At 37.6% G+C, this 27320-nt stretch overlaps 1 protein-coding gene across 2 annotated transcripts in view; it reads left to right on the forward strand.

The window, feature by feature from the left end:
- Positions 1–27320, forward strand: part of TTC29 (tetratricopeptide repeat domain 29) — a 216321-nt gene that overhangs the window by 98817 nt on the left and 90184 nt on the right. For both annotated transcript variants that reach the window (XM_087437240.1, XM_087437241.1), the window contains one exon: positions 26131–26222. In XM_087437240.1, coding sequence (XP_087293366.1) covers positions 26131–26222 — 92 coding nt within the window. The remainder of the gene's footprint in view (positions 1–26130; positions 26223–27320) is intronic.

The raw sequence follows: 27320 nt of genomic DNA on the forward strand, positions 1-27320 counted from the left end.
GAACCTCAGAAGACAGTTTGGAGCCAGTTTAATCTGGTGCCATGGTATTTGGTTAGAGTTGCCTGGGATGGATACAAATGCTCACATCTGCTGCGGGATCTTTGATTATTAGAGGTTTGCATGAAGTAAAGGCAGTAAATACTAGCATTTCTCAGATAAGGAGCTCTCGATATGCTTTTTAGAGAGTATATTTAACAACTCTTCGCAGTGAGAGGAGGAACAAAATGGTTAAAATGATGGGCTTTAAAATCCAGCTGATGGAGCCAGCCCTGATGGCCTAGTGGTTAAAGTTCAGCACTCACCACTTCGGCAGCCAGGGTTCGGTTCCCAGTCGCGGAATCACACCACTCATCTGTCAGTTGCCATGCTGTGGTGGTGGCTCACATAGAAGAACTAGAAGGACCTACAACTAGGATATACAACCATGCACTGGGGCTTTGGGGAGGCGAAAAAAAAATCAAGCTGATGGAGGATGGTATGCCAGCTTTGCTACCATCGCATCATGTGACATTGCACAACTGACAACTTTTCTGAGCATTAATTTCTTCCTCTATAAAATGGAGATAATACTACTCCCTAACTCAGCACACCTTTGTGAGAATTAAGTAATAAAATGTGTGTAAAATTTGTGGCATAGGGTCTAACATACAGAAAAATGTAACTATTATATTACCATTAATATACACAAAAGAATTATTTTCCAGAGTGCTAGATGGTCATATATCTACAAAATCATGATTTCCGGGTTTTGCTTTAGGCTCAAGTATTCCCAAACCAGTAGTTAGCATAGGAGAAAACGTTAAATGTGAGGTGAAAGTCTGTACAGTCAAAGGCGTTTAAAGTAGGCATTTATTTAGGAATTATATTACATAGTAAAGAGCATCTTTACTTATGGAATATAGTTCAAGTGTACATAGCAACTGCTCTCTAGTTTGTTAAGTGATCAAATGTTTGAACTGACAGTGGGTTTTGATGTACCATCTTTATATCGGAGGTAACTATGGTATAGAAAGAACACGTGAGACTTGGAGCTAGAGGACGTGGATCTTAGTCCTGTCTGCCACATACTAGCTGTAGACCTTAGGTTAGTCACTTAACTTCTTAGAGGCTTAGTTTCATTTGTAAAATAAGGATGGTAGCTTCACTGTATCTTTGTGGAGATAAAATGTAAAAAAATGTATGTTTACACTTTAGACTATAAACAGTTTTCAAATCTAAGATACTATTATTACTACAGGCTATGATATACTTAGCATTGAATAATGGTAGCAATGATACTCTCGTAGGTAACATTTATTATCTATTCAAAGTGCCTGCTTTATACTTATATTTTCCTTAACTGTATTTACCAAATTTATCATATGTAAATTACATAGTGCTAAATTTATCTTTGTATTGGCACATTTTTATAATGGCAATATGATAAACCAACATTTTATGGAAAACTTTGTAATATTAATTTATTAATAACTTTTCCTTGAGTAAAATAAAAAGGGGCATTTATCCAAAAAAAGGAATTTGAGTTTTGCTTTATTTAAAGATCAGAGCTACTCACTACCCGTTAAATAGAAGTTGTCTTTACTTGCCCATTAGAAATCATTACCTAAAATTGACCCTTCTGTTCTTGTTTAATGGCCTCAGTATCTGAGGGGAGCTCAGATGCTGGCACAGAGGAAATCATGGCCCCCTTCTCCCAGAGGACGGCTGGTTATCATTATACAAAACATGCAGACAATCCTGCTGGCAGCCAGTTTGCCTCCTGGTCCCACGTAGTTCATCACCAGCTTCTGAAGCGTGCTCCAGAGGGCTCGCCACTCAGCTTGAGACGATTCAGGTGTAAGCTCGGGGGTCTCAGCAGTCATTTGCCTGCTTTACATCCGAGTTTTCATCCGCTTTATCCTTTTGTCCCGTGACCCACCTCAGGCAGTCTCCTTCTCAGGCATCTAAAGGAGCAGCTGTTACAGATCCTATTTCCCCAATTGTTGCAGCTCACACCTCTTCTATTTAGCATCATACCCCCCCCACACACTCCCACTGGTACACAGAGACCATTTACTTCCGTTTCTTTCCATACATTTTCCTAAGTAGAGAAATGTTTTAAATATCCATTATCTGACAAGCAGAAAAAAAGATGATAGGATTAGAAAAAACACTGATATAAGAAGAAGATAGTCATATTTTCTAGTTATAAAAAATGGATTTCATTCCAAATCGCATAGAACAATATTACTTAAAATTTTAAGCAATAATTTAAGGGATGATATAAGCATGTATTCCATATCTGATCTTAATACCATTTTGAACAGTTAACCTTACTTGGAAAATAGCATTTTTAAAGTATTCATAAAAAATATGTTTTAATAATTTGGAGATTATGAAAATGTAAAATGTTTTACTAAGAATGTTGCTACTGTTATCTTTGTATATAAAGTCACGACCTTTCTAAAACATTGAAACAGATAACCTCGTAGTAATAATTCAATACAAATTTCTCTAGCAAAGATTGTTTGCAGACTAGAATCTTAGTAAATTGAATGGTTTTTTAAATTTCTTCATTAATAGGGAGTTTAATTCTCTTTAAGCCTTTTTTCTATTTAATTTTCCTAATGGTTCTTTTTCTTTACAATGTTACAGCTTGGGAAAATAGCATGTGTGTTTTTTTCTTCCTTTTAAGTGATGAATACCTTGTGGTACTGGTCAGATAAATTATAGCATTCGTCATTTAAATGACAAAACCATTATAGAAAAATCAGAAAACTCAAGAAAAAAATGAAAATCTGTATATTTTTTTAAACAATAATCTGTATGGCAAAAATGTATAAGTTGTAGACTTTCGTGGAAATGAAGAGATGTTTTATGTCAGGAAAGAAAGTTCATGGCCTAAATTAATGTAATCGCTTTTTTCTAGTAATAAAATTTATTGATTTTTTTGAAAGGTGAGAGCTGGTTTTAGCTTCCCTCGAGATCTAGAATACCACTTTAACCAAAACTTCATGCTTATTATTATTATTCGTTATAAAAAGAAAGTGCTGCTCCAGTAGCTCTTTACAAAGCTGCTGAAATTTTTGTTTCCAGTCATTCACGTTTTAAGAAATTGTGCCAAAATTTCTGATGTTCATTTTAAGAGAAAATGAAGAGAAAGATAATCATTTTTATTTGGTTCATTCTAAAAAGGATGAACTTCAAGACTCCGAAAATTGAGTACTCTAATCATCCATACCGAATAGTGACATATGGAACATAATGTATGTATACTCCTTAAAGTTCAAGGCCTAGCATATGAAAATGTTCTCCGGAGCAATAAAGCAACCTGCATAGTTCATCACAAGACTAATTGTATGACAGACCTAGAGGCAACGGCACAGCTGTTAGCACACGTTGATCTAGAGGCTGAGAAAGAAGAAGAGACATTATACCTCCAAGAACCCAGAGATGATTATAGGATTAGATGTGTTAAACAGCAAAAGTGTGCGGATCATACTTCATCATTATAGAATGAGCCAAATTATATATCTTTCCTCTACGACACAAAAGGAGTAACTTCAGAAAGAAAACTGTCATCTTAAAACTTATCCAAAATATTCTCAAACGTATCTGTAGCATAGCTACTTGATCTTCATTTAACAACTATATTGACTTTAGAGACTATTCAGTATAATGAGCGCTCAATGAAAATAACGTATACTGCACTTTTAAAATAGCAGTAATACTATACTCCTAATATTCAGTCCACATACTTAAAAATATTATTTTACCTGGTAATTTCAACTTTCTCCCTAAGTAAACATTTAAAAGTTTAGTTAATAAATAATAAAATAGATCTGTGTAACATTAAATCTCCATTTTTCCCATGAATGTCCTCTATTCACCCTCTTTTTTTTTCTCTAAATGATAATGATGATAGCCAGGAATAGTCAGAGAAAGAGAAGGAAGATAACGAAAAACCAACCAATCCACAAAATGAGGTTCAGGACCTGAATAATCAGGAGTTGATTGTATAGATATGTATAACGGCTTTCATTTGTGAGCATTTCAAGGGAGAAGGTTAATATTCTTTTACATAAAAGCATGACTTAGAGGCAAACAATTAGGAAGTCAAATAGTATCGAAGGCTGGCGAGGATGTGAGACAGTGGGAACTGTGGTTAGAAGTGGAAGCTGGTATAGAGAGTGATGGGGGGGTGAGATTTAGTGTGTGATTAGCTCCACTCCATGGAGAAACTCTTCAGCGACACATTAGAGAGGGCCCATGAGGGGAAAGGGAATAAGAATGGGGAGGGAGGATGAAGGAGAAAATGTATTAAAAACAATTGACGCGGCATGCACAGACCAATAAAAGTGTGTCCTGCTCTAAAGAGTGAGGCTAACTTGATTCTATGTGCTAGAATTTCAGAATAAATAAATAAACATAAAATAATCACAAAATACTTTTGATTGCAGCCTGGGCGTGTCTCATGGTTCTTGCTCAAATACACATCTTCAGATATTTTTTGCAAAGCTTACAAAGCATTCTTTGAGTTTCTGTGAATGCATGGGCCGTGACAGGTGAACATTTTTACTCTATTAGACTAACAACTTTGATGTTTTGATTTGGGTTTCCCCGGTAGTAGATTTTGAGAAATGGATTTGAGTACAGGTGGTTTTTTTGGGAAAGGTTCCACCAGCAGGGAAGTCAGGCAAAAGAAGGAACCACAGAAGATGTGTTGCCGCTGTAGGCACATGGAGCTCGGTCCTGCTGGAACACACTGGGAAACAGTGTGGAAACAAATCAATTAGCCCAGTGGAGGGAGAAGAGAGCTTGTGTATTTATCCACCAATCTCCACTTTTCATTGGTTGAGAGCTGCTTCCAGGGACGTTAGTTCTCTGGCAATTCCAGTTTACCATGAGCGCAGCCATCTGACAGAAAGTTGTAGGTGCTGGCTCCTGCAAGCTTTGGCTGCAGAGATTATGGGAGGGGCATTGACACTGTTGACTACACCTGTGCAAGTCACTTGACTTCTAAACTTTCTTTTCCACACCTGTAAAATGGAGATGATAAAGTTGCTGTGAGGATTAAATGAGATAAAATAGTAGTGTGCTTGGCACTTAGTAAGCATTCAATAAATGGTAGCTTTGTTCTGTTTTAAGAAGGCTCACAATTTTGCATATCTTTTGACTCAGGAGTTACATTTCATAATTTGTATGAAGAAAATAATTAATGTATACAAATATTTAGCTATAATATTGTTTTCGTATACTTATTAATATATACAGAGATTTAGCTGTAACCTTTATATACAATGTTATAAAGTCTGTTTATAATGGTGAAAAATCCAGAAACAAAGTAAATGTTCATAGCAAATTGATTAAACATGGTTGAGTATCCTATGATGCAGTACAGTACAACCAATGAAAATGATGCAAGTAAATATTTTATAACAATAAAAATATTATTGATATTTTAAACAAAAAATCAGAGTACAAAACAATGTACATTATGTCGTACTTATATGTTTACATACATGCATATACATAACATATAAGGCATACGTATATATGAAAATACTAGAAACACCAAATTGTTTTCAGTGGTTATCTATGGAAGCTGAAATAATGGATGACCTTAATTTTCTATTTTTGGGGGACTGATGGATCTGTATTCCCAAAATTTTCTACAATTAACATATATTGATTTTGTAATAAGGAAAAAATAAACTATTATTTCTTTCCACTCCATTAAAATTTTAAAACTTTAATCAATGTTTTCAATAGGTCTATATAGACTGTTCATAGAAAAACCTTCAGCATAGGATTGATCATAGCAGTTAGTCATTTCAGCAGCTCATCTCAACCCAAAGCATTAAAGTTATTAAATGTTTAACAAGTAATAAAGGACATTTAAAGATAAATCAATAAAGTGAAAAGATAATCATATAAATTATAAAGAAAAAACAATAAAATAGGGAGAAAAATACAGCCCTGCAGTTTTTGGTATCCTAAGTAATTCTGGCCAGAGTCCATATGAACAAGAATGGAAATAACTATGTTGATCATGGGCTATTATTTGTTTTAAAGTTCACTTTGGTGCACAGTGTTGAATAACAGGTCTGGGCAATTTCTTTATGCTCAAGTAGATTCTCACTATGCTACAAGGATGTGTTGTTCCTAGAGGAGACAGACAACTGACATCTACTTGTGCCATGCTTGTAATGCGGATCAAGAGCTAAAGAGCAACAGGGAAGCTTTGTGTTATTTAGAGATTGAGGTGATGACATTTGAATTGAATCTTGCAAGATAAATGGTAGCTGTCTCCTCAGTGGAGAGGAAGCAGCATGAGTAAAGATTTGGGAGGGCAGAAAATGCATTCCAGTCCTGCTGGAAGGTGAGCATTGAGGGAGTGGGGCTGTTGTGGGAGAGGCTGGAAAGACAGGGTGGTGGGATGAGATCTTCAAGGGCCTTGCTAAGAAGTAAGACGTCTCTAAGTAGGACAGAAACTTGTTTTAGAAGACAACCTGGCGGTGCGTGTAGGACAAATTGAAGAGAGAGACTGGAGGAGGGAGGACCATTAGTACGGCTCTTCTGAAATATTTCAGGTAAGGAATGATGAACCCCTAAATGCAGGTGGTGGTGGTGTAGCTCATAATAGACACGTTTGAGAGGCATTTTACAATTTTATATATTTTTTTCTGGCTGAGTAGATGAAAGCATAGAGACAGGGTGGAGCCAAAGATGAATCTGAAGTTTTTTGTTCAAGGACCCCAAAGTATGATGGTACTATTTTTGTTTGTTTTTAATTTTTTGTTTATTGCAGTAACATTGGTTTATAACATTGTAAAAATTTCAGGTGTACATCATTATACTTCTATTTCTGCATAGATTACATCATGTTCACCACCCAAATACTAATTACAACCCATCACCACACACATGTGCCGAATTATCCTTTTCGCCCTCCTCCCTCCCCCCTTCCCCTCTGGTAACCACCAATCCAATCTCTGTCTCTATGTGTTTGTTTGTTGTTGTTGTTATCTACTACTTAATGAGGGAGATCATACGGTATTTGACCTTCTCCCTCTGACTTATTTCACTTTGCATAATACCCTCAATGTCCATCCTATTAAATGAGATGAAGCCACAGAAGGAGAAGCAGCTATTTAGAGGACATCTGTTGTGTTTGTCTTCCCAGAACGTTGCACCACTCCCATTGTCACCTTTCTGCTGGCTATGGTCTTGTCTCTAATCTTGGGGTTACAGATATCACCACCACCACTACTTCTCGCCCCAGCAAATCTCTAGGAGATGGTCCCTGAACAAGCTAAACGAATCAGACTGCTTACCTTATAATTTTGTTTTCTCAAATCAGAGCCAGTCCTCTTCGGTAGGAGGGAGTTAGCCTGGGAGCCCCCAGAGCCATGGAGGATGGTGGGCTGAGAGAACAAAGCTAACACACAGAGAGAGAAACCAAGATGAGAAATGGAGAGAACAATTCTTAGTGGCATTTGAGTCCTTAGTTTCCCTTTTTGCCTAAATTATATTGGGGTGATTTTTGTCCCATAAAATCAAATGAGCCCTAACATAGCATCATCATGAACAACAATGACAACTAATATGTCTTTGTGTGCTATGTCTAGACCTGTATCCAACCTTATCATTTACATGCTTTATCTCACATAACACTCACAAGAACCCTAAGGGGCAGATATTATTAGTGTTTTTCTATTTACTCTTACTCCCATTTCACAGATGAAGAAGGCTGAGACTTAGATTAAATAACCTGCCTACAGTCACGCAGCTAGCAAATGCAGAGCCAAGGCTGGAGCCATGCTCCTAACTGCTAATGCTGTTGCAACTAGCAGAGTTGTCAGTTAAGATGGTTTTCAATTCATCTGTTGACTCTCATCACAAATCTCTCATATAAATTTTTAATAACATTTTCATCTGTTCTGCTTAATGAACTACTGATCAGTATAAATAACATTTTGTTATTCTTGTCCAGTAGAAATTATTATTTAATAATGTTTGAAGCTTCAAAAAAAGAAAAAATCACCTCTCTGCTGCTGGGCCAGTTCAGAATCAGCACAGAGTTTGGGGAAGAGGGTGAGAGGACACAGGAAGTAGAAGTGGCATCAGATGAGGAATGACCCATTGCTTTATAGCTTATTGAGAAAAAGAGATGTCAGGAATTCTCACCTCTCATTTGCATCTCCCATCTCCCTCTTACCTTCCATTGGCATAGGTTATGGAATACCATGGATTCTTCATTGGTTATGACTAACTGCTTAGCTGAATTTGCTTTGTTTTCTCTGGATGTTTTGCTCACAATGAAATATGTCGCAACGCAAAGTTAATACATCTGTAAAAAGATAAGACAATAGAATTCTTTTTCCAAAGCAGTGCGTTCAACACATTATTCCTACAACTCCCAATCTCTTCTTGCTCCTGATGCAAATTTGCTATCTACTGCCGACTCTTTGTAAATGCAAGGGAAAGAGCATAAAAGGTGCTGTTTGTTAGATTTTTTAGTTGAAAAATCTAGTAGGGCAGAATGTTTATAGTTTCAGAGAAAATGAAACAGAGAGAGGGAGATACGGTCCTTCCCCTAGATTTCAATTCTCTCTGTTACTGTCTCAACCATTATCTCGGTATGATATAGTGGTTAAGAGCATGGCCTCTGGAATCACATCACCTGACTCCAAATCCTGGTCCTGCCATGTCTAATACTGTGATCTTGGGTAGGGTACTTCACCCCTCTGTGCCTCAGTTTTCTCACCTGCAGCGTAAGGATTACACTAGTACCCAACTCATGGTTGTGTGGATTAAATGGGTTAATATATCTGGGTTAAAATTATGTCTGGCATTCTGTACTCCCTCAATAAATGCTAGTGAATATTATAAACTAGTAAAAGTATCATTTGCTGGCTTAGTGCAAGGATTATGCTATTCCTGCTGCCATCACTGACTTACCAGATTATAGACAAATTTCTTGGCATCCCGCTTTGTAAAATGAAGATGGTATTTATTAATATAGCATGTTGATGAAAATTCCAATGGAATAGTAAAGAGATAATGGTTTATTGGTTCTTATTATTTTACTGCAAATGATTTAACTATACATTTTTCCTAAATTTAATTAAACATATTCATTTTCCCTATGAGCTTATATTAGCTTACAGCAGAGTGACTGTTTATGATGTTCATTTTATATGTTTATAATATCATAGATATAACAAAAATAAACATTTTCCTTTTAAAATATTATATAAATAAACATTAATATTTGTCACAAGGTTCCAAAGCCAAAATTACTTTTTAATTGTTTATTGTAATAGATTAGATGAGAATGGAAGCACTATCCAGGCAATCATTATGATCCTCAAAGTCGGTTTTGAAAGTACCAGAAAGACCACCAAATTAGGGGTCAGACATCCTGAGTTCTGGCTGTGGCTTTGTCACCCGGCTCTTTGGCCTTGGACAAGTCATTAAACTTAGTTCAGTTTCCTTAACGACATTGTTGCAGGATGCTGTGTTATAATCTTAGTCGACAATAGGACAGACGGTACCAAAGAGAGCCAGAGCTTGGACCCATCCTGCGTGGTGGCATTGTCGGGCAGCATCTTGGCCTTGAGTTGGGAGGGAGGGCCTGATAAGAGTGCTGTCTCTGAAATCAGACAGCCTGGGTTCAAGTTCTTTCTTGAGCACTTACCACTGTCTGACCTTGGCCCAGTGGCTTCGTCTCTGTGTGCCTCGGTTTCCTCACCTTTAAAAAGAGATAATAATAATAATAATTAATGCCTACTCATGGGCATTGGGAAGATTAAATTAGTTAATACGTGTAGTCTTAAGAGCAATCTGTGACTTATTCATCCAGCAAATAGTTTTGGAGCACCTATGGCCAAGCGCTGCTCTAGACACTTGGAATACATCAATAACAAAGCACATAGGGGCCGGCCTGATGGCACAAGCAGTTAAGTGCATGCGCTCTGCTGCGGCGGCCCCGGGTTCGCCGGTTCGGATCCCGGGTGCACACCGACGCACCGCTTGGCGAGCCATGCTGTGGCGGCGTCCCATATAAAATAGAGGAAGATGGGCACAGATGTTAGCCCAGGGCTGTTCTTCCTCAGCAAAAAGAGGAAGATTGGCATTGGATGTTAGCTCAAGGCTGGTCCTCCTCACAAAATAAATAAATAGATAAATAAATAACAAAACAGACAAAGATCTTTGTCCTCATGGAGCTTCCATCCCATTGGAGAAGGATAGACAATGAAGAATAAAGATAATAAACAAGTGAGTTAGATAGTATGATGGACAATAATAAGCACTATAGAAAAAAGAAAAAAATACAACAAAAGAATGATGCAGGAGCGCCAAAGCGAGTGGTGGTGGGGGGGAGTTTTAAACAGGTGATCAGAGAAGGCCTATTGAGGTGATGTGTGAGGAAAGGCTGGAAGCAGATGAGTTAGACATGTGGATACTTGAGGGCAGCACATCCCAAGCAGAGGTAACGGTCAGTGCCAGAGCCCTAAGGTGGCAGCGTTACTGGGGGGCTTGGGGCCAGTGAGGCTGAGAAGCAAAAGGGCAGCAGAGAAGTAGGAGCTGAAGTCAGAGAGATAAGTGGTGGGATCGTGGAAGGCCTTGTAGGCCATAATAAAGCCAGGTGTTCTTTTCCTGAGTAAAAAGGGGGTCACTGCAGGCAGAGGAATTGCATAATAAATACTCGGTTAGTACTGACTGTTATTAGCTAGTATAATTAGGCCATGAGATGAAAAAATAGCAGCTGGTAATAGGCAATGCTGTAACCAGGCAAGCATGAGGTCAACGTCTAGAACATCAGACATTGGGCTGCAGTGGGTACCCCTGTAGGTGAGTGGAGAATAGCTTCTGAGAGCTGTGCCAGGAGACAGAAAACTGTAAGTGAAGGCCTAGGGCAGCACAGTCAGGCTCAGGGTGAACCAGCAGCAGGCATATCACAGTGCTTAAGAACAAGGGCTTTGAAGTCCAAAAACCCCAGTTCAGATCCTTCCTCCTTCTCCAACTCCAGGACTGTGTGTGCTAGAGCAAGTTACCCAACCTCTCTGCACTTCATCTTTCTCATTTGTTCAGTGGGAATATTAATATTTATCTCAAAGGACTCTGTGAAGATTAAATGCATCATGAATATAAAACACTCTGCACATGTAGTTTTTGCTCAATAAATGGTAGTGTGACTGCCATTGGCAAGTGACAAGCACCAAACCACAGGGCCTGGGGATCAGGAGCGACACTCCTGATGTGGGCATATTGATGGCAGCAAGGCAGATCTCCAGATCACAGTAAGCGGGGACCCGACTAGGTATGAAGACACAGATTCAAGCAAGAACAGAAGACCAGGACACAGCTCCAAGGGCTAGGACACGTGCTGGGGGCTTGGTCTCAAGGAACAAAGGTTAAGATCATAATTTGATCCATGGCACACTGATGTGATGCCAAGCTTCTGCCCTAGACCAGGGACAGAGAGGGACCCAGGGATAGGGGCAGGTCGAAGTTGCTAAATGGGAGGACCTCAGGGAGGAGGATGGCAGGGCTCAGGAAGGTGAGCAACTAGCAAGTTATCACAGAAATATCTCCAGCATTCCTTCTGGGCTCCATAATTCTCCATTTCTAAATATTGATAAATAATTTGAAAATGCCAAATATAATGGCAATTTTCTAGTTTATGCTATAAAACCTAAAGCTCACTATAAGAATGCTGGCAGCAATTTGTTTTGCTCTTTTATTTTCAGCTCATATGTTATTTCCGAGCTGATCAAAGGCATTGGTTGCAAAGTATAAAATAAATCACACTTCTAAATAAACCACTAAAGAGTGTTAAATTGATTTAAGTGATTTTAGGAATATTAATATTTAAAATATCTCTGTCCCAAGCCTCTTTATGACTACCTATAGCAATAATAACTACCATTTCATTCTACCATTCTTCATCTTATAATATTACATAGTAAACTGTGTAAAAACATTATTTTTTAGCACTGGAATAGAAGTGTAGGATTTCAGCTGTTTATTTATATTTAAATATCTTGAATTTTATTTAGTCAATAAAAGTAGACTCGGTTAATGCATTCATTATTTGCCTAGGTTGAGGTGAATCGAGTGCAGCGTTTGCTTTTTATTATTAAAGAAAACTTTGCCTTCCACTCACATTCCTTTGCAGTAAATTTGATTTTAAGCAGCATGTATTTCAGGATTAATCCAAGTCTTGAGAAATTTTCTAGCCTCACAATTTTGCATCTTTGGCTTATCTGCAAATATTGTTAAAATTGCATCCGTGATTTTCATAGATTTTCTTTTCAGTAAATAGGGGAAAAAAGGTATCTGCAGTGTTAAACGGAATATCCATGCATCCCTCAGTGGGAAGGTTTGGGCACCAAAGCGTCCCATGCATCCACTTTGGCATTCGAGTCCCCTAGGCTACGCAGTGTGACAGCCGGCTATATGAGTGAAGGCACGCTGGTGATAAAAGCAACCGGACGTCTGGATCACAGTGCACGCCTCTCTGATCTGTTCACGCATTGGTACTTACCCGGGTCCTCAGCCTTGCCCAGGGCTTGCTCATCATTTTCTTCTCCGCCTCGGCCTGTCTTCATCTTTTTCTGTACTTCAGCAACCTCTCTTTTCCTCTCTAAGTCACCTCCATCTGCTTATGTGTCAGTGTGGCCCTCCTGCCACATGGCTCGCTGAGGAATCCATGTAGTCCTCCCTGCCTCTGCTCAGCACCGTCGCTTACTTGTCACTGCTCAGCGCTCAGCGCCACACTGGCTTGTTTTGTCAATAACCATTTATTTGTTGCTGGAATAGTAGCAGCCATTACATCTGACCTCCCTGTTTCATCAATTATGGATAGATTATTGGATGTGAACATCTGCAAAAGCTTGCTGTTGAACTCACCTCCTGGCTGGGATTAGATAAAGTACTAAACTGTTGTTTATTGTCAGGCCAAAACTCTACTGGGAAGGCAGGGAATTCCAAGAGTAGCAGAGCCCCATCGGAAGTACCAAAAATTGTTTCGTATTGCCACTGTTTCCCCTAAGATTCCAGCCATTTATTGTTTACACTTATTACCAGTTGTTATAACCTACTTGATAAAAGCTCTTAGCAGGCATCGCATTTCCAGTCATTGTCGCATCTGTCAGAATGGAAATGACTCATAAATTGTTTTCCCCTCTCTTCTATCATGGTGAAAGGATAATAGATGAAGCTTCCTCTGTGTGCAAGCATTCAGAGGAAGACTTTCCTACCATGTTTTATTTTAAAGAAACGTGTTCACACAGCCTGATATGAAAGCATTACATTGGGGATCTAAATTAGGGTTTGCTGAGTTTACCAGAATAATGGCCTGTGGTGGGAAGGATATCAAATTGTACAGAAAGAATATGCTCAAAATGTTTTTCAAGGCTTTCATGGATTTCTGAGAAGGGGAACCAGAATGAAATCTTATTGAATCCTGCCTTAAATGAGGAAGAAATCTAGTAGAAGGGATTATGCATAGATGATGGCTTTACTGCCAGAGGAAAGACAAATCTCCCGGTGGTAATTGTTACTTTTGAAGGTAGAAACTATATTTATCTCTCATTTTTCTAGATTAAAAGAAAGAGAAGAAATGATTTATATTCCCTCCACAGATAGGAAGAATTATTTCTCATGATACCATGACTAAGCTAACATAATTTCAGACTGGATCTTCTTGTCCTCACTGAGCAGAATGACCACATGGGCTTGTAATGGGGGAAACTTACTTATCTGGGAATGTGAGTGGGTGAAACAAGCACACATTTAGATAGGGGGTTCTTATGTCATTTTGAAATGTCATTTAAGTCTTTCTTTGGGAATCTGGCTTGTTTGCTCTTACTTGAATTCTCCTGGACTGGCTTTTAAATGGAAATTTTCACATAGTTTCCATTTATCATAGTTATAAAGTGCCATATTTTTTCCTTCATCGAGTGAGATATAATGCAAAATATTATGATTAATGTATGAGCTGTAATATATTATATATATTAATATTATAAAATAATTGATATAAGAGCTTATTTGTCTTTAAGCCAGTTATATATAATATAATATAATGTAATAATTACAATATAATATATTATTATTAATTATTATATTATAATAATTACATTATACAACTAATTATATCCACATTAATGTTTCTACAGGTACTTCACTAGCAGTACCTTCTAAGGGCTCTACTATATTCATTCAACAATAGTCAATCTTAACATAAGACTAGGAGCTAGGGGTATAATGGAGAACAAAACAGATATGCTTCCTGTTCTCATGCCACTTATGATCTAATTAGAGAGAGACAAATATTAATAAGTAGATACATAGGACACTGTGGTAAGTGCTGGACTAGCACAAAGAAGTGGTGTATGTGTGTGTGTACAAGCACTGCGAGAGTTGAGCATGAAATCAGAAAGAGCAATGCAGACAGAGGGATGTGGAGGTGGAGAGAACTGAGCTCATTCCTGATAGTACAAGGTGTCTATGGCTGGAGTGAGGTTCTCAAGAGTCCTGCACATTCCAGCAGGACATGAATGTTGACATTTCTGCACTGGCAAGGTGGGTGACAATACATGTTTGGTCAAATTAGATTTGACTGGCACTTCATTTGATTCTGTTTGCCACCACCATCTTTAGTCTCCAAAAATAACAGAGAACTGAAATTACTGGTCATGTTATCATAGGTATAATGGAATCATTTGTCATACTGACTCTTCATCCTCATATAAACCTAACCAAATAGAGTTTGAGAATTTCTTAGTTTAAAAAAATACACAAACATTTTCCTCTCAAATCTTTTCTTTTCTTTTTCTTTTGGTGAGGAAGATTGGCCCTGAGCTAACATCTGTGCCCATCTTTCTCTATTTTGTATGTGGGATGCCTGCCACAGCATGGCTTGATGAGCAGTGCATAGGTCCACGCCCGGGATCCGAACCTGTGAACCCCGGGCTGCCGAAGCGGAGTGCGCGAATATAACCACTACACCACCCGGCCAGCCCCAAATCTTTTCTGACGATGAAATCTCTAATCATTTTCTACAATCTGTGTCCACTGGCCTATTGCCATGGAAAGATTGAACCTGTATTGTTTTTCACTGATAAACATGGAGGGAGAAAAAGGCTTGAAGTTATTTTCTTGGCACTTTAGCTCTCGAGAGCTGTTTTCTCTCTCAGTACTTCTCAGTTTTATTCTTTGGATACAAGAAAAAGATTCATTCAGATTACCTCAAGTAGGGGAATTGATTGTAAAGATTCCTGTGGCAATGAGAGAGAGCAATCATATCCCATGAATACCCAGGATGAGCAGACAGTTGGGCCTTACAGACTGAAAGATGCTTGGGAACTGGAGGACCCTGGAAGACGAGAGACTGAGTTTTCTTATTATCCCCTTGGCAGCAGCAGTCCATTTGACCCACTCTGTTGACGTGACTCTATCACTCTCTTGGTGTTCATTTATCTTTGAGCACCTTCTAGCTTCTGCCATTACCAACTGCTCAATGGGTCTGAATTTCCTAAGAGAACATGATTGAACTAACTCATCACTATAATCTTCCATTGAATAGAACTTTTTATGTCAGACCACCTCATAGATTACTGGACTGCCTTTAGTCAAGGGCCTTCTAGCAAAATATAAAACAAAGCCTCCAATGGATTTCCCTGGCAGGAGATTAAGGGCAGGGAAATTTTCTTTTCAAGGAGCTGTAAATAAAACTCACACTATGATAGGGATATACAGGGTAAACATTTCCGTGCTTTCTGATTTACAGTATAGAAAATAACAATTGAGAATTGGAATAAAAATTCTTCATGAATATGTCTCTCATCAACATAGTACAAAACTATAATGACCAATTTAGGAAATAGCAGTTTTTATCAATATGTTCCAATTTACTATTGAGGAAATTGATATTTAACTGTAAATGGAATTCTGTCTCCTCATTTTGGGGTTTGAGAGTCATCTGTATATTGGATGTGTAGAGAGAGAGTTTTAGGTAAAAGAAGATTCTTGGAAATGTTTTGAGATATATTTCTATCCTTATAGCTTTTGAAAATATATGAAAACTCCTAGTATGTGAGAGACAACTAGCAATTCCAACTCAGTTTATGAAATTTAGAGATAACCTTGAATTTTCATCAAATTCTTAAAAATTTCAAACTATATAAAAGAGAAATGTACTATTTTTGAAAGCACTGATCATTGCATTTGTAATAACTGCTATTTAATGTGAACCAGAAGCGTTGTAGATTCAGCTTTCTTTGCTGTCACTATTCCAATGTAGGGACATTTTTTAAAAAGCAGTTCATTAAGAGTATGCAAGATTTTTCAAATGAAGGGGAAGTATGAAAATAAAATTTCAATTGAATGAAATGACTTATCATTTTGCTTCTTTTTTTTTAAGTTTAAAAAAACGTAAAATGAATTTATCAGAGATATTAAAGCCAAGGATAAATTATTGACAACAATTAGGGCATATCTTAAACTACTAAATATATCAATGTAGAGTCCTAAAATCCAAATCATATTTTTGGAAGGGATAATTCTAGATCATTTGGCCCCACCCCGTTATCTTCCAGACTTGGGAACTGAAGTTCAAGTTCACCAAGTGACTTGTTTGAGGTCACACCCTGACCTCAAGAAGAAGGGAAACTAAACTCATGTCTTAACACTCAGTCTTTTGGTCTGCACTAGACCATACAGTCTTCCTGTTATCTGTTGGGTCGTGTAAACAGTCAGTGTGTGACAGATAGTCCAAATGATGAGTAATGCATTCCAGGGAGAAAGAGTACATACTCCAAATGATCCATATAAATAGTAAAGCTAGACTACTCCTAACTTAAGAATGTAATTTCAGCAGAATGCAAAATATTTACCTACTTTTGTGTATTCTTGTTTACAGAGCTGCACACTTGATTGTCCTCAGTGTTCATTCAATATAACATATTTGTAGAAAACGATTACTGTATTTATTGCGTGTCAGATACTATGCCTTTGCAAAACGTGTATAAGAGCCTTTGAGTGATGTGAGACCAGTTCTGTTTACCCCCATTTTTATCATTTTCCACCATTGCCTATTGCTGTCTGCAATAAATGCTCTGAATGTTGTTGCTGCCCAGTCTGGTCCTCAGCCTGTTACTGCAGTGCCTGTCAGAAATCATTAGCCACTGATTTCTCTGACTAATGTTGCAGTTGATTGTCTGAATCATGTTCAGACACTGTAAATGAGGCAGAAACATCCTTTCTGCTCACCAACTGTGAAATAGCTAAAGGAGGTTGGATTGCCAGAAATCAGAATAAATGTATTTCTGATAAGATTTGACGATGATTTCAAGCTGCAGATGACAAACTTCATTTTTTTATTTCTATATTTCTTATTGCACAAGAATAAATCTGTATCACTGCCTTTTTCTCCTCAGACTAATGTACTCTATTGAGCACAGTGCTGAACTTTTGTTATGAAATGGCGCGATTTGGGGTTTGTGTAAGAGATGTATAACAAAATGTTAGCTGTGCTGCCTGTTTATGATGCATAGGAAGAAAGAAGGTAAAAAAAAATGCACACTAGGCAATGGACTCTTAACTTCTTATTTACAGACAAAACCCTTTATGATTTTACAGACATTTTTTGGTCCAGGTAGGTTTATTTAAACTCTTCTAGAACTCAGACTTGTAGATGAAACTAGAAATAAAACATTCAAATGTGACTAAACTGTTGGAGTTTCATTCTCACTTATTTCAGAGCATCCCGGATGACTATAAACTTGGGGGCTTCGAGGAGGGAAAACAGCTCTTTCAGTAGTGGAAAGACTATCACATGAAAGAGGGATGGACATATCTTGTGTTGTCTCACAAAACACAACCTTGGCTAGCAGGTAGAAGTTACAGATTTTGCTTCAACTTAACAGATAGGTTTGTAATGTAACTTTCCAAAGATTGAGTGGCTAGCCTCACGAGCGGATAGTTTCCAATCATGAAAATTGTTCAAGCAAAGGCTAGATCAGGATTTCTCAACAGTGACACCATTCACATTGGGGCTGGATAAGCCTTTGTTATGGGGGCGATCATGTGCATTGTAGGGTATTTAGCAGCATCTCTGGCTTCTACTCACTAGATGCCAGTAGCACCCCTCCCAATTATGACAACCTAAAATGTCTACAGATATTGCTGAATATCCCCTATGGGGCAAAATCACCCCCATTTGAGAACCACTTTGATAAGTAAGAAAAGTACTTGAGGAAATTAAGCAGTTTCTTCATTCAAATCCTTAGTAGGTACTATTAAATACCTCATCTTATTGGAACCTTATAACATCCCTTCAAGGTAGACTCTATTCATTTCCATTTTATACCCAAGGAAATAGGCTCAGAGAGATTAAGTCACTTGACACATGTCACTCAGCTCAGTAGTAGACCTGCATTACTCGAAAACTTATGATATTTGGAAGAAATTTGGACACCCGGAGGGAGATTTGGTTAATTATCCCATAAGGCCCCTCCAAAGCCTGGTCTATGCCCTCAGAGTAGGAGTTCCTACTGATTTCAAATGTTGAGTTAACTAAGAAAGTAGTGAGGGGGAGGGTGGTAAGTGGAGAAAGGAATGTGTATAGAAAAATGTACCAAGCATATGAAGTAAAAGTAGGATTTGAGTTTATTGGAATCTTTGCAAGATTACAAAATTTCCATCTCAAATGGGCTAGATGCTAGAACTTATTTTATATAGTGGTTTCTATGGGTTATTTTCCTAAAAAATAATGGTAGTTAGGGTCACCAACCAGAGCACGGAGGCCCATTTAAACTTCATGTCACTGATCTGTGTTAGTTTGAGTTGTACATGCTCAGTGCTATGCCAGAGGGAGAAAGAAAAGTATTTCCTCTCCTTTCCCTAGGCACGGGAACAACTCTGCATAAAATTTTGAAAAATTGGAATAATGGGAAACAAGGCAGCCAACTGCACCATCTTGAACGTGGCATATATATATTTTGGTGAGGAAGATTAGCCCTGAGCTAACATCTGTTGCCAATCCTCCTCTTTTTGCTGAGGAAAATTGGCCTTGGGCTAACATCCATGCCCATCTTCCTCTACTTTATATGTGGGACACCTGCCACAGCATGGCTTGATGAGCGGTGTGTAGATCCACGCCTGGGATCCATACCTGCGAACCCCGGGCCACCAAAGCGGAGCGCGCGAACTTAACCACTATGTTGAATGTGGCATATTTTCAACCAAACATGTTGAACTGCCTAGAAAGTAGAAAGACAAGAACTATGAATTAAAAAAGTTCTGCAAAAGACTACTTTTACATGCATGTAGAATAAGAGATGAAAGTGAATGACTCACCTTACCTTCAAAACAATGATCAAATTCTTTCTTTGTAATCAAAAAGATAAATTGCAGCTTGACAGTTTGTCACTTAATACCATCAATTAAAACACTGATCGCCTATTCTGTGTAACTCGACAAAACATTCTATGCATGAACCTTAAACAAACTTCTCTGTTGAACACTGTTGCTTCTATGCACTCTGGTAACCTTTTTTCTCATTGTATCACTCATTCCATCACCAAACCTTTGCTCAAGCTGCCCTCCTCCTACTGACCCAATCCTGTCATTCTTTTAGAATGCAGATGGAGTTTCTCTTCCTACAGAAAGCCTTTCCAGTTGTATTTTCTTCATTGTTCTTCTGACTATCTAAAATTCACTCATTTAAATTATTTAATTACAGATTTTCTCCCCATCACCTAAATACAATGTGGACTTCGTGGGGGCAGGGATTTTGCATTATTTGCTGCTGTATCCCTAGCACCTAAAACAAGGCTTGGCCCATAGCAGACACTCAGTATTTATTTAATGAATTACTGTTTTTGGACTAATTTTTAGCCCTTTACACAGACTTACAGCACTATATAATTTCAATATCTGTGGGTCTTATTGCCTTAGATAATAAGGCCTTTAAGAGCAGGGATGTATCTATATTATATATATATGGTATATATATTTACTATACCTATATAAATATATATATAATTTTATCTTGGAGTCCTATCTAATGATCTAATGGAATGTACTGGAAGAGTTCTTTGCATAATACATTGGTTCTGAAGGGTGAGTGTTGTGAAGAAAGTGATAATGAGAGGGAATGAAACTAGCAAGTAGTTACCTCTTCAGGTATCAGTGACTTACAAACACCTGATCCCCACACCTGCTGCTGCACATTCCCCTCTTCCCTTTTTTCATCTCTTCCATGCTACCGTGAAAAGGAACATTGTGGAAAAGCATGTGGAGCTGCTAGAAAACCTGAAGGTACAGAAGTAGACTTAAAAAAAAAGGGGGGTTATAAAAGTCAGTACTTGCTTAAGGGATCATTTCATAGGGTCAAATTTCAAGAAGATGCTGGCCTTTTGTATAACCTTTGCCCCAAATCATCCTGCCACACACTCTCTGAATTGTTTCATTTCATTTTGTTAGACTGCATGAAACTCCACCCAGAAGAAATGATTTCGGATTAGCAAGCATCCTCTTTTTTTTGTTTGTTTGTGAGGAAAATCAGCCCTGAGCTAACATCCATGCCAATCCTCCTCTTTTGCTGAGGAAGATTGGCCCTGGGCTAACATCTGTGCCCATCTTCCTCTACTTTATATGGGACGCCGCCACAGCATGGCTTGACAAGTGGTGCAGTGGTGCGCACCTGGGATCCGAACCTGCGAACCCCAGGCCACTGAAGCGGAGCGCGCGCACTTAACCCCTGCACCACCGGCTGGCACCAAGCATCCTCTTTTTAAAACTGCAACTTCTGGGAGAGTTAATGATCTCTGAGTCATTCATACCTAAGTATGAATTAGTTTAATCAACTACTATTCTGTACTAAGCTGAGGAAATTTCCCGGGGGGAAATATAAACACATAAGGTAGGAGAGGTGTAGTAAAAAGGAAGAGGGCAGATGCCAAGTTATTTCAGAACTTTGGTTCCCAAGGCAAACCTTTCTTTCACCCAAGGAAAAGAGAAAAAAATTTTTTCTCTCTCTCCTTTATCCTCTAAGCAAGCAAACATACTAAAAATAAACTGAGAAAGGGTAGTTTGAGGGATCACTGTAGTGATAGAACATCTCTATATCTTGACTGTGGGACTGTTACATGAATATACACATGTGATAAAATAGCATAAAATTAAGACACACACACACACACAAGTGCATATAAAACTAGTGAAATCTAAATAAGGCGGGTTGATTGTTCAGTGTCAGTTCCCTGGTTGTGATATTGTACTATAGTAATGCAAGGTGTTACCACGGGAAAAGCCGGGTGAAGGATATATGAGAGTGCTCTGTATCATTTCTTACAATTGCATATGAGTCTACAACTATCTTAAAATAAAAAGGCTTTACAGTAAATGAACTGGGACAGTGTTTGCTGGTAACAGCTGGCTGGGCAATGGGATCGGAAGATGATTCCGTCTACTTTGGGAAAGTTATGCCAGAAGTAATAGTCATCATAGTGATTTGAAGTAAATTTCAGTTGAGAAAGCAAATATAGAGGCCAAGACTGCTGAAATTTTTTGTTTTAATGTTGTCTAAAGTAAAGGGACTATTAAGAGAGGAATTGTAGTGGGGTAAGGAATGAGAAAATAGAGGAAGACAGGAAGGGGGTCAATATCAAATGGTTCATTTTCTTTTGTTCCAAGGCACCCTCATAACTGGAAATCCTAAACATGTAAGGAAAGAAAACCACTGGATGTTTGATATTATTAGACCTAAGAATGCCTTCTTATTGGGCACCCCCCTTAAAGGTGCCAAAGCTCAGGCATAGAATTTGTTCTTATAATTTTCTGGGAGGACAAGGCTACTTTTCTATTCTCCTTCTCAATCTCCCTCCCTCTCCCTCCCTCCCTCCTTCCCTCCCCCCCCATATATACATACACACACACATATATATTTCATAATATATACACATATATTTCACTCACTTTGTTGACAGGTGACAATCTTGACTTAAATCCAATGCTCCATTGAAGGCTATTCTTGCAGTAAAAGAAATTAATGATCCTTAAAATTTGATTTTACAGCAAACCATTCTTCAAAAAGTTTGTAGCATATTGTCAGCATTATTCTTTTGCATGTTCTCATTTTTTATGCTAAGTATTCTACGAGTTTTGTTTTTAGGTGACTAATAGAAATCATCTCATTTTAAGAACTTGGATTTTATTTGAAAATGTCTTTCCAAGTAAATCAGTTTCATTCTAGTGGGAAGATAAAGTCCATTGCCTTTAAAACGCCTAGCGAAATAGTTTTCAAAGCTTTGTCTCCATTAGTCACTGAAATTATTGGATCAATTTGATCAAGTGGCCTTGTAGCACTTAATTTTTATTAGGTATATGAACTGACTTTTCCAACTTCAGTAACCTTGTTATCCTGCACAGTTTGGTGTTCGTTGAAATTTACCTGGTAGCATGCTTAATTGACGTTTTCCTCTGTTGTGACAAAGGTTGATTAGGTTCATTGCCCATAAAATTTAAAGATATGTAATAAATTTCAATTCATCAAAATATTTTACGCCTGAGATTCTTTATTCTTTCCTCTTATCTTCCATTTGTGATGACAGAATTTAACCTTCCAGACCCTGGATTTGTTTCTAGCATATTGCATTCTACAGGGATATTCAGTCAAGTGCAGTGGCTCCCTCAGATTTCCACACTGCATTTTCTCACTTGAAGTATTCTTTGTGAAAAGTGTTCCACTCTTTAAGAATTCAAATTGATCAATATTTATTAATTTGTAAATTATACCTTGCCTACTTTAAAAAGAAGGTAAGATAGCTTACTATAAGATTGATGTAAAGCATGTTTATTTTCTACAGAATTCATAATCTCACATTATTTTTCACTTTAATGAGTTTTTTCCTCTTTATTTTAACAATGTCCCTCCTACTTCCCTTAGGCTGAACTACACAATTCACCAATCTGCTGGGTTCTGCCTTGTATTCTCCATATGATTCACCTGTCTGTGTTTACTCTCTCCTACTAGAGCTCACATTCCTGAGAGGCAGAGGCCTTGTCTTTGGTTTCGAGGACCTCTTCTTTAGTATTTTCAGGGTCCTCAGTACAGACTTCATGTAATTCATTGTTTCCCTATTGGGCCAATAATGAACTAATATTCTTTCTGCTGCCTACTTATTTCCTGGTTTTAGGTAAAGTGTTTAAGCTGATATATGATGTCCCTCAAATAAAATGTGTTGCCTTTACTTTGAAGAGGGAAGCTCCCACCAGCAGCTGTTCACTGGTGGCTAGTTAAGAGATTCCCAAAGAATTCTTGTCCTAAGGGTTACATAGCACTCTATATTATTTCACAACAACCCTCAGAGGTAATTTTCTTTTTTACTTCTGAGGAAAGCTTCTCAGGGAGCTTTCCTGGACCAAATGTGTTGGGTGTGGAAGAATTAGGACTTGAATCCAAGTCGTCTTACTCTAAGGTTAGCATTCATTCCAGTTGACCACATCTGGCTCCATGAGGAAGCTTCTATAGCATCAAGTCTAAGGCCAAAACCAAAAACCCAGACTGAGCTGGGGTTTTGCCTCTGCTGCTCCCTCGAAGCGCTGCACACTTGTGTGGGATAAGAGCCATCAACACTGAAGTATTTATCTGTAACTTCTTGGCACCTAACTCTCCTATCCATGGGCTGAAGAGTCACATCCCTAAGTGCCTCTGGAAGTTATTTTACTACTTCGGGGTCCGTGGTGGCCAGGGGCGTGGGGGAGTGGTGCAGTATAAGCACAGTTTAAGCCCTGTAGAGGCCTGGCTTCAGTCGTTGCTCATTCACACAGTCAAAACCTCTTTTCCACTAGACTGTAAACGCCTTGTGAGCTGCAAGCATGTTCTTTCCTATTTAAGATTTCCTAGGGTCTAACATAGTGCCTGTCACACAGTAACAATATTTGCTGAATAAACAAACTATTTTTGGCATAAAATATAATAATATTCAATCTTTAAAGTTCTGGAATGTCATATAAAAATATATGGACCAAAAAAGACACTAGAAAGTCTTTTCTAAATATAGTCATGCACTGCGTAATGATGTTTTGGTCAACAACAGACCACATATACAACAGTAGTCCCATGAGACCTAGGAATGTAGTAGGCTATACCATCTAGCTTTGTGTAAATACTGCAGGGGAGAAAGAAATTTTCGTCTAACCTTCTAGGTTCTTCTGGCTGGTCTAAGAATTAAATTTACATGAGACATATTAACAGGAGAAAAACAAACAAAATTTTAATAACATATATACGTGGAAGAAACCCAGGAAAACCAAGTAACTCGCCAAAATGGCTGAAGCTCTCACCTTGAATACCATCCTCAGCTAAAGACGAAAGAAGATGTTGGGGGCGGGTAGAGTCAGGGACTTCAAAGGGAAGGAAGGCAATTCACAGGTAGGTGAAAAGGAGGAAAATGTTTGGAATACATGTTTGGCCACACAGTAACAGAAGAAGACAGAGGAAAGCCCAACAGACCAGCTTTTCTAGATTCTTTCCTGTCTACCACCTAGTTCATGTCATGCTAAGGTGATAGCTTGCTTCCTGAGACAAGTTTTTTAATTTGAATTCTTTTAGGCAGGTAGGGGAAGGTAGCAAGAAAAACTTTCTGGGTCTTTTGTTTCTTAAAAATAATCAGCCTAAAATAATCCTCATGTTAAAGAGACATATTTTGGGTTGGCAAATTTTGTTCCTCTTTAGTACACTCTGTGATGGTCCCACGATGACAAAATTGCCGAATGACGCTTTCTCAGAACGTATTCCCGTCGTTAAGCGATGTGTGACTGTATTTTGATATTTGGATTCAATAAGGTCTCTTATAAATTCCTAAAATTAAGGGGTTCTACCCCTTAACTCAGAAAGGTTTCTGTTAAGTCACATCAGACTCAATCTAGGTGGTGTTAGTTATGCAAGACAGAGTGAAAAGAATATTCAAATGTTTATACAAGGTTTATTAAGAGGTTTAAAAATAAGAATAAAAATTTTGGACTTTGTGGGTTTAACAAGAATTAAAACACTTGGTCAATATGTATCAGTAAGTTTTAATATCAGTATTATGTCAAGTAGTCACGGGTAAACCACAACAAAACCAGCTTTTGTGAGGTATCACAATGGCCTCATTGAAATTTTTTCACAAATATTAACTTTAAGAAAGTAAAGACAAATATCAACACAGCCTCTAACCCTTAAACCTTCTAAGCCACCTAATTCAGGTATTAGCACATAGCACGTATACATGCCCTCCCTCATGCTGACTCTCTCTCCCAACGCCATCAAATGACTTTCACTAATTCTTCCTTAGAAAATGTGCAAAAAGGATTTCCATAGAGGTCTTTGGAGATTTCCTGTGTTCTCATGTGTGTAATAGGTTGGGTCAAGTAACAATGAAAGAAGAAGAAAAAATGGGGATTTTGTTTTACATATTTCCCTCCTTCTGGCCATTGAAAGGGAAAAAGAATAAAAAGGGAAATTATACCATACAGATGATATCAATGTTAAATTAAATTAAGATCATATGCTTGGCTGTGGCAGCCGTAATCTTTTGATTATTGAAGAGATTGTTGGTAATGAAGTACATTCGTAAGAAATATTTTTAGTGTATACTGAATACGTGTACAAACTGTGAGATATGCATCTAATAAAATGATAGATTTAGAAATTGCCTGGCACCTAAATTCATGCTTTACAAACAGCTATTTATAGAAAGAAAAGTGATATTTAAGATACCATTGTAGAATATTATAATCTGTGTTATATTACCTTAGATAATAGTCCCATATTTTAAAATAATGTTGTAAACCATTCAATTATTTATTCACACCTAAGTTCTATAAATTGGAAGATTTGGGGTTGTGCAGGAAAAGAATTATTTTTATGAAAATAAGACCTCACTGTCATGGCTTAAAGAGATTGCTGTGAAACAAGTTATACTATAGATAAAAATAAACTAAACCAATATGAATTTTTAATAAACAAAAAAATATTTTATGGAGACATTAAAAACAACTATTAATTTTAATCTTTTCTGTTATGAAATGAAACATCAGTGAATCTGGTCTCGCTATAAGTTTAATACGTATTTCTCTTCCTGATAGGTCCTTAACTCTTACAGTAAAATCTCTACAGACCTGGATGATGATCTCAGCCTGGGGAGAGCCTATGAAGCAATCGCCAAGGTCCTGCAGAGGTAAGTTAGCACATCCTTGTCTTGCTGTCACTGTGAATTCACTCAACTGTGAAAGACTTAAATTGTTTGAGGTCTGTCGCTTTCCATTACTGCCTGCTTAAATTTTAAGCAGTGACCTTCTTAAGTGACCCTTTCATCGTAAGTTATTTTAAACCAATGTGGTATTTTAAGATATGCACCTAAACTCTTTTTTGTCTGTTCCTCCTTTGTATTATTTTATTTTTGATTTTCTGTAAGTTTAGTGATGACCTTGAATGAAAGGGAAAAATCAGGTCACATCTCGCAGGTTAAAAAAGCAGAGAGCACAGAAATATATAGTACGCTTCAGTAACTGTGGCTCACCGTAACCTTTCCAGATCCCTTCTTTGAGGAAAGTTTCCATTTATGCTTCAATCATACTTCTTCCATTAAGACATCTCTCCTTTGAGCATATCTGGATAAAAAATTGGGTGCAAAAACAATATTCCCAATATTTCATTTAAAACAGAAAATGTAACAAAAGTACACATGAACAACTTCTGATACAAATTTTTCCAAGAAAAAGATATGATTTGCCCCTCACTCGTTGTATTGTGATCATTGTGTACACCATTTAATTGTTGCATTATATAGTAGCATTATGATTCAAGTCAAGATAAGATAAGAGTAAGAAAAGTTATCAAGGTTAAAACCTTGGCTTTGATATATCTTATATCTAAAAAATATAGCTTTTTAATAATGGTAGTACTGGTAATAATGACAACAATAATATAGATTGTGTCAAGTTCTAATTCCTTCCCATTTGTATTTCAGTTATAAACACACACAGGGGGTGTTTTAGAAGGTAAAATTGTTCTTCGAAAGGCATTTAATGTTTTAAATGTCTAGTGAACTGTTAAGTGGATCCTCATGATATAATTACCATTGCCCATATAATAATCATTAACTATTAAATAAATAATTAATTGAATATTAAAATACCAGTACCAGCAAAATGAAAGGTGCCCTACAAAATAACCAAATAAAATGCAATGCGGTCATCACTGGATAAATGGTTAGGGACACAGACATATTTATAAAGAGAGTATGGACGTTTGCTCAAGGAAGGAACGGCCAGCC

The sequence above is a fragment of the Ceratotherium simum genome, chromosome 12 (assembly GCF_057802395.1).
Source record: "Ceratotherium simum simum isolate JZ-2026a chromosome 12, ASM5780239v1, whole genome shotgun sequence".
In the NCBI taxonomy this organism is placed as follows: domain Eukaryota; kingdom Metazoa; phylum Chordata; class Mammalia; order Perissodactyla; family Rhinocerotidae; genus Ceratotherium; species Ceratotherium simum.